General features: G+C 37.7%; 1 protein-coding gene across 2 annotated transcripts in view; it reads right to left on the bottom strand.

The window, feature by feature from the left end:
- Nucleotides 1-8,890, bottom strand: part of LOC129596341 (E3 ubiquitin-protein ligase MIB1-like) — a 30,934-nt gene continuing 22,044 nt past the window's right edge. For both annotated transcript variants that reach the window (XM_055493578.1, XM_055493580.1), the window contains 7 exons: nt 4,799-5,018; nt 3,943-4,083; nt 2,988-3,175; nt 2,297-2,462; nt 1,519-1,708; nt 1,020-1,186; nt 1-484 (listed from right to left, as the gene is read on the bottom strand). In XM_055493578.1, the coding sequence (XP_055349553.1) occupies nt 344-484; nt 1,020-1,186; nt 1,519-1,708; nt 2,297-2,462; nt 2,988-3,175; nt 3,943-4,083; nt 4,799-5,018 (1,213 nt within the window). In that variant the 3' untranslated portion in view covers nt 1-343. The remainder of the gene's footprint in view (nt 485-1,019; nt 1,187-1,518; nt 1,709-2,296; nt 2,463-2,987; nt 3,176-3,942; nt 4,084-4,798; nt 5,019-8,890) is intronic.

Here is an 8,890-nt window from a genome sequence, read left to right as displayed (position 1 = left end):
TCGATTCTGCCTGCTTTTTTTTAATAAGAATTCACCACTTTATGTAGACGTTCTGTACCCAGCGTACGCCAACCTTACGAGCCAAACGTTATAATACAAGCAGCAAACCAAATCCACGAAAACAGAAGAAAACATACATAATAAAATAACCATTAAATGAAAATAAAAAAATTATTAGTAAATGAAATGAAAACACAGCATGAAATACCGGTTATTTACAGTTAAGAGTTGTACAGAAAGCGGTGATAACTGGATAAAAACACAGCTAAAAACGAACGAAAAGAATTCAGATCCAAAAGCGCCGCAACGGATAAAATAAACGCCGAGATGAAGGGAAAGCCGGTCAGTAGAGGAGGATGCGCTTCTCGACCAGTTTGCGACAAATGGGGCACTCGGTGACACGGTCCCCGCACAGCTGGCAGGTGCCGTGTCCGCACAGGAAGATCATGTTCTTGATGCGGTCCATGCACACCGGGCACATCGTCTGCAATCACCACCAACCATGTACAAACAATTACTGCATTTAAAAAAATAATATAATTTATTGTCACTCTTCTACAATTTTTATTGAAAAATTACGGGAATCAATTTAATCCACAAAATTAATTTTTTATCCGACGATTTTTCCAGATTTTCCATTTTTTTAAACGGCGAACAAATGACTGGAATAACTTTGTGATAAAACACGATAACCACTGCTGTAACTAAGGACGACGTTCACAGAATCTGGTTTTTATAATCAAAGATTTTTTTAATAGGAAAAAAATCTTGAAATAAGTTTATCTGCCGAGCTTAATAAGTTTGGTCAGTTATTATCCAATATCAGTCAATTATGTTTCGTTCTTATTAAGCACGGCAGTCGCAGTGAAAGAATGCTAACGATTTGAATAAAATACAGAAGTGACCTGTGCCGGTCTTAAGAACTACGCAAGAATTTTTCTAACACCGAAGAGTCAACGGATGAAGTTTCTAATTAAATTGGGAATTATTTTAAATAAATTTCTTCATTTTTGGCGCACCTGTTCCTTGATGTCGTGCAGCTGCTGCTGCAGCTTGGTGACGTCGGTGGGCGCGTTGGTGTGCTTGGCGACGGAGACGTTGTTGGGTTTGTAGTTGGTGTTGTTCATCGACATGTGCTCCGGAGCCAACGGCACAGGCGCCGGGACCGGCGACGGAGAGGGCGGCGCTACAATCGGATACAAAACATTTAAAATACCTGTAATTTATTATGAATTTTCTATTTCTTCTGAAAACTGCTATTTATAATATCACCAAATTAATCGGCATTTTTTTGAGAACATATACACAGTATACGAAAATTCTTCATATAGTAGTCTGTCTTTTGATTAAAAAGGAGCAAAATGAAGAAACTCCTGCTTAGAAAGAGGCAACTTTACAAATATGTAACAGGTGATTTTCCTAAAATTACACTTTAAATATTCGTACAAATGCACAGGAAAACGGTAGCAAGTAATGTAGAAACAAGCACAGAAATTGCAGGAAAATTCGGTTGCGTACCGGAAGCGGCGCAGCAGACGGCGTAGGGCACCTGGCGCTCAATGGGCAGCCGGCAGTTGACGCACTTCTTGATGAGCGGCGCGCACTGCGCACAGACGCACATGTGGCCGCAGGGCTGGAAGAGCACCGCCGCTTTCCGCTCCGAACACACCAGACACTCCTCGATGGCCGCGCGACTCACCACCGCCTCCTGCAACCAGTTCCGAATGTCTTCAAACAGGTCATTTCCTCATTATAACCATACGCTACTATACCACTGTACTGCCTTTTTTCAGTATTAAACAAATCAAATCCCCAATAAATAATCATGCAACAAAAATAATAACAAGAATTTCTATCCATAAAATGATAATCATCAAACAAAGCCTGTTGTAGGACAAGTGGTAAACTACGCACCCGCATCATGGATGACAGCTTCCCTGCCCCTACACTACGTTCTGTTAACATTTCTAAGCAGAGACACTCATCGTCTCATCCAAATGCTCCAGATTTTATTATTTTACACATTTTAACAACGCCGACTGAAAGCATATACCGGCAACACTGCAACTCGCTACTTTTATCCTTATTCTTTATAATCATTTTTTAAATTATTTTTAATTTTCTTATATTTTTTATTATTTCAACTTTTTATAATAAAACCCTATAAAACATAACAAGACTACATAATCACTATAAAAAAATTAAACATATTTTTTATTTTTTCAGAAAGCAAAACAATGCGCAACGAAAACCGTTTGCGTGTTGCCGAAAAGTGCCGGAAACTGGCTGAACTGACCCGACAGACGAGGCATTTTTTGACGCGTGCCGCGCACTGCCCACACGCCGCCACGTGGCCGCAGGGTCCGAAGAGGGTGTCGCGCGGCTGATCCGAGCAGACCAGACAGTCTTTGGGGCACTCCTCCGTCCGCAGATAATTCCCCGTCGGACTCACCGTCCCGTTCCTACACCCACGCCACACACCATTAAATTCATGTTTTATATATCGGCAAAATTAATAACACTCACCGTCCCGTTCCTACACCCACGCCACACACCATTAAATTCATGTTTTATATATCGGCAAAATTAATAACACTACATTAACCATTCAACTAATTTATTCATTTATTTTCAGCAACCTTCTAGTTCATTCATTTGACGAGGTATTGGTTGTGTAATTTATTCCATTATGTACTGAGCAGTTTATTTCTTTACCGAGTACTCATTCTGTTTCGTTTTATTTTCCTTCTTTGCTTCTTTTCCTCGTATTTATTTAGTAATATAATATTTTTTCTGGGTAATGTACAGCATTTATACAGTGATTTGTCATGCATTTGCTTACTGTATTTAAATCTGGCAATGCATTTGTTTATTTATTTATTATTATTAATTTAATCTTTCATTAATTTATTATCGTGTAAAATCATTAATATAGTCTCATGTAAATTCATTTAATTATTTACGCGTTTCTTTACTGTGTAACTTACGCTTTGTCGGTCTGGCATTTGTTCAGGGCCTTGGCCAGATTGGGATCGGGACAGAGGTCCAGCGGCGTCTGACCTTTCTTGTTCTTCACCAGCAGATCGGCGCCGTGCGCCACCAGGAACAACGCCAGCGAGGCGCTGCTCTTGCTGTCCGTGCCCTGGGCCGCGTGCGCCGCCAATCCCATCAGCAACTGCAACGCATACACCACACTTACCACAGCAACAGTGTCCAACACCCATCGTCGCCAGCGCCAATGCTTTACTAATTTTTATAGTACATATTGTAATTTTTTATGTTTCTCATACCGAACTTTTTTTTTCTTACCATTTCTTAATCTGTACTATCATCATCGTATGTTTTTCTTAGGCCTTAATATTCTATGCTGTGTAGTTTAAATAATATACCGTAAGCAGCGGGATTATGGTACGTAATTTAATAGCCGTCAAAATTTCAATAAGACCCAAGGATAACATTTACTGGTCACCATAAACATACAACAATACCATTATTAACAGGCTGTAATTAATTGTCCATCTTCGGCAATATGCTACCACTTTATCGTAGGTTTTTCCAAATATTTTTTTGCGGAAAAATGTTAATACTTAGGCGCAAATTTCGATTCTACTCAAGACTATCTACGGTATTAAAAGGAAAAAATAGATATGGAACTGAGACAGCAAGACGATGTTAAAGTGCTCATAATACCCACGATTCAACGATACAATAACGCATGTGCCACAATTCTACGATCTCCCTACAGGGAGCGGCATCACAAAACCATATATGCAGAACGTATTAAAAACGGTCGAATTTCTACCGGTGATAAGGAAGAAAAACAATGGAGATTGACTGAACAGACAAATCCGGGCAGACATTCCAATAAAAAAATTCCTTTATTACCCGTTCGAGATAAAGCATATTAGTACAAGTGCCGGGGAAGGGAAAAGTGGGACTTACAATGGGATTGCCGACCTGGCTGTCCTGCATGTCCTGCAGTTGGCGGATCTGCGACAGGGTGTGACTGCGCAGGGCCTCGTGCAGCGCCGTGTCCCCGTCCTTATCCGCCAGGTTCACGTCGCCGCCTTCGCGCACCAGCATCTACAATTTTCCATAGAAAATACGATTTCTCACTAATTCAACCACAATAATTTTTATGCCTTAAATTAGTTCCATAAAAATCGATTTTAACATCAAACTGCTTCATAAATTAACAACAACAACCTGGAATGTTCCAGAATTAACAACAGACAGTGTTACATAATTGTCTGCAGGAATAACATGAAAAGGTTCAAAATAAGTATTAAGAAATTAACCGAGCGAATCAAAAGTTCAAACAAAATAATCTCCCGTGAAAACTAAGTGCAAAATTAAAATAAAAACTGTCCAACTCTGCAAAATTAAAAGCAGCATGTCTCGTTCGGGTTCCATAATAATCTGCTAGCAAATAAAATCGACGGTTAAATAAATAGAAAATAATAAAATGATTAAAATGTACACAATGCAAACTTGGCAGTACACCGTACTTGCAAACTTTGTGTACGGTAGCAATTAATAAACAAAATACATTTATGACAAATCCGGGTTGCAGTTATTGCAGATATTATCCCCAAAAATTCGATCGTTACCGCAAAAAATTAAAAAAGGTCATGTCAATAATAAATCGCGTACAGGGAGGAAGAACGATGTAATTTCCATGCCATAAAAAAAAACAGAAAAAATCGTATAATAAAAGGATTGTTAAATTTTAATTGTTTCTGTTCCTGTATAATTCGGGCAATTTTTCTCCCGTCGTGAATAGTCACTCATAACGTACCCGGACGACCTGGGTGTGCTGGCGCTCGACGGCCAGATGCAGGGCGGTCTGCTTGTTGACATTCTGCAGGTTCATGTTGGCGTGGCCCTGCTTGACCAGCAGTTCGGCCACCTCCAGGTGGTTGTTCAGCGCCGCCAGATGCAGCGCCGTGTACCCGTCGTCCTTCTGCTCGTCCACCAGCCATCCGCGCGACAACTTCCCCAATAAAATTCGCATGGCACTACACGCAAACAATTCTCCTTTAATAATTCTACCAGAACAGGGTGAACGGCGAGATGTGTAATTAATTAAGTCCAGACCAACCGCGCTTTTATTTTTATCTAAATTGATTATTGTCGAATCCGTAGTTCGTACGGCAGACGGCGGACTGTTTCCGCATTACTTTACCTAACCCGCTCTGATAAATACATTATTTTTTTATATTTTCTGTGCTTTTCTTGGGGGAGTTGCAGAGGAGCACGACCACTGCGGACCATTTACTCCACATTTTCACGTCATTTAATACTGATTTCCTTGAATTTATTCTTTTTTATTTCCCCCACGATCGACCGGGAATCATACATCGTAAACCCAAAAAGTAAGAAATTCTCAAAAATTAACCAAAAGAACATTTTCAACAGCTTGGTAAAATATCTTCCAGTAAACGGAGGTGAAAACAGACGAACAGTACTGTAATGTTAGCGAAAGGCACTCGTTACAGACTACAGTCGTTCTCTAACTTTGCATGAAATATTGTAGTGTGTTGGCTCAGATCTGTTGTAAATCCTTTGATAGAGCTTGTAAATAACGATGCGCTGTAAAGTTACGCTATGAAAAAAAACTTACTTTTTGTACATGTAATGGCAGTACTGCGGATTTCGTTGATTTATGAAACATTTACTTAGAAATATATTTATATATTTACGAAGTATTTAATTTGATTGGATTGATTTAAAAAAATAGGTAATAATTTTCATTTCAGGTAATCATAATTTCATTTCATGTAATAATAATAATAATAATTTTCACTTCTGGCAATAATAATTTCAAGTAATAATAAAGGTAATAATAATAATTTTCATTTTCACCCACTTATTATTATTTTCCCTGAAATTAGTCTTTTTTATTCCCCAGTTCACATGACCGTGAATCGTATGGGTAATTTGAAAACACGACATTCAGGTGGTTTCGAATTTCAAAATTAGTTAAAACATTCTCCAGCAGCCTGGTAAGATATCTCCATTAAAAGTAGTTGCAAAGTGTAAGCTAGATAAAGCATGGAATACCGTAGTGTGATGGCTCAGAACTGGGGATTATCTACTTATCACCATACATTTCACTTTACATAAGTTACGTGCTCATGTTCACAGTTCAGTTTTTCACATGGTAATTGCATTACTATAGATTGAACTAATTAATAAAATTTTTACTGACGCGTTAATCAAATTAGATTTATAAAAACTTCGCCCAAGGAAGCAAATGATACGCACACTGTCGTACAGCAGTAATTCCGGTTCAATAATTTAGTTAATTTAATTTGGCACCAATCATCCCACCGGTTACAGCAGTACATATATAGTAGCTACTGCACATTTTTTAAAAAAAATTAAAAAGTAAAAACAGCGATTTTTCACTGTGCGTCGCTGTAGCGGCGGGTGAGTAACACACGGAGCAGATAATCTCTTATCGCATCATTTAACCGTCCGTCAACACGCGCACAGTCCATTTCGTTCAGCGCGCCGCTGACTGGACAAACACACGCACAACTCGTCCATCATCCATTTTAGCCGGTTTTTTTTCTGCTGAATTCAGCATAATTTTCTCCAGCTATTTCATCAGCGCATACTGCAATCTATCTCCACTTGCTCTTAAATAATTTCCAATATTTTCAAATCAGCAGAATATTTTTTACAGAATTTTTTCCTTAATTCTTCCTAATTATATAATTATTTTTTTTCTGAATTTAAAAACATTACAGCACGTTTTATTGAATGTACATCATTTTTGGAGTTAAGTGCATTCTTGAGATTTTCTACGAATTTTTCTCTGACCGATAACCAAAGAGGAAATCATTTTCCGGTTAAATTTCCCAATTAAAGAAGAAACGACCGCATTTTTTGGAGAAGGTCAGCGGCATTAATGGGCCTTATCAGGCGCATCCATCGGACTGTGTAGTGTTTTCACCGTGGCCAATCACTCCACTGCCATCTCCATCTAAACTGGACCCAAATCGGCTTCACTGGCCTCATTTGGATAAATCAAACACAACAACTGTTGCCGTGTCTGCAGCGCCGCTGAATGATTACCGCTAAAAACGTCTGCAGCGTCATTTGGCAATCAAACGCTTCACACACTCATGTACACTGCATTCCTGATCCTTATCGTCATCCCAAATTGGATATGGCTATTTTAAGATTATTTATAAAATTTTCTCTCTGGAATATGCACGCTCGCAACCGGCTTCGCGGTACGTATAGTAAATAGCCGCTAAAATATTTTTAGCAAAACATTTCAATATTTTTAATGTTATTTTATTATTCTACCGCTTAGTCAACAGCTGCGTAATTTATAGTGGCTTTTATTTCAACACTAAACAATTTTAAATGGCTCATAATTGTGTGCGGAATTTCCTGATAAATCATTTTAAAAATATATTTCCAAGTTTATATTTTCTTAATCCCAATTTTGTCGCTAATTTATGTTTTTGGTCACAGAATTACAGAAAAACAATACTGGCATTGCCTGTGTGGATTTTGACCGGTTTTATTTTGTTTAAAATGTTCCAGTAGATATTTATTTCGACTACACAGTTAGTGTGAAATGCCGCACGAATTAAGTTTATATTTAATAAGAAATTATGTACCATAAAAAAATAATCTGCAATTAAACAGCCAGAAAAGAATTATTTTTAGCAATCAAGCTGGCATGTAAAATTATTTTCCACGCCTGCCTTTCATCGGAGCGGTAAGTTATGCAAATCGCAGGAGACCGGCAGAATTAACGCTACACGTAACGATTTGATTATGCCGATCTAACAACGCTCTTTTTTTACGGCATTATCGGAAGGGCCTGTTCAACGGCAGTTCGTACATAAATCAAAAAGGAATTAATAATCGGTTCACTTTCTGTTAACCGTATCCGCCGCGGCGCACGATATACCCACAAGAAAATTCATAAAAATAAATTTATTTTATTGTTGGATGGATTACCTTTGAAAGTTTGAGCTAACGTAATACATATTTTACCCGAACACCAGAACTGAATTTAACACACGCATGGATTTATGTATTAACTTAATTAAATTTAAACTGAGTTTAACAGGACTGACGTTAGCAGACTTTCCCTTCCACAGTTGGATTCACAGGAAACTTTATAAAATTGTGTAATTAATTTAAAGATTTGATAACCCTTAAAGATTTCAGTAGCCCTTTTTGTGACAGTTCTGTGGGTGTCGGCAGTATTTACACTGTATTATTGTAAATACCTGACAATTTGAAATCTAACGCAAATACGCACAAATCGTAGTACTGTGCCGCGCAAATGGATATCAACAACCATACATACTGTTAGTTTTAACTGCCGCTAATCTCCTTTCAATACTCAGCTTAAAAGAAATTTCACCATGTTTTAATTATTTTGTCGTTGAATTTTTTTCAGTCTGATGGATACTGGTAATTTTGTTTTGTAAGCGGTGCATGTCTGCGCAGGACAGATTAGGCGCACTTTTAATTTTAAAAATATTTTTCTTCAACTTCTCTCTCTATTGGCCTGATTTTAGGCGTTCAAATTTTTCGCTGTATTTCAGCTCTTATTATCCGTATCAGCTCAGGCAGAAAAACTTCAGAATTTTTATACCACCTTTTTTTAGAAATTGCCAAAATACTTCAAAACGAAAATGGCCAAAAAGCATTCAAAATTTCCAAGAAAACCATAATCTTTGGATATATCCAATACTGGTATTAAATATAATTTGGCATTTAATTCTAAAATCACAGGGTGCAACAATCAAAAATCAAACACATTTTTGTCCAATATTGTTCCCATTTTTCACCGTTTAACACCAGAATCAGCCGTCACTAAAATTTCTAATTTAAAAAAAAAAATTCACAAATA

Source organism: Paramacrobiotus metropolitanus, unplaced genomic scaffold (assembly GCF_019649055.1).
Source record: "Paramacrobiotus metropolitanus isolate TYO unplaced genomic scaffold, Prichtersi_v1.0 Parri_scaffold0000088, whole genome shotgun sequence".
Taxonomy (NCBI): domain Eukaryota; kingdom Metazoa; phylum Tardigrada; class Eutardigrada; order Parachela; family Macrobiotidae; genus Paramacrobiotus; species Paramacrobiotus metropolitanus.
This window is presented reverse-complemented; position numbering and strand designations above follow the sequence as displayed.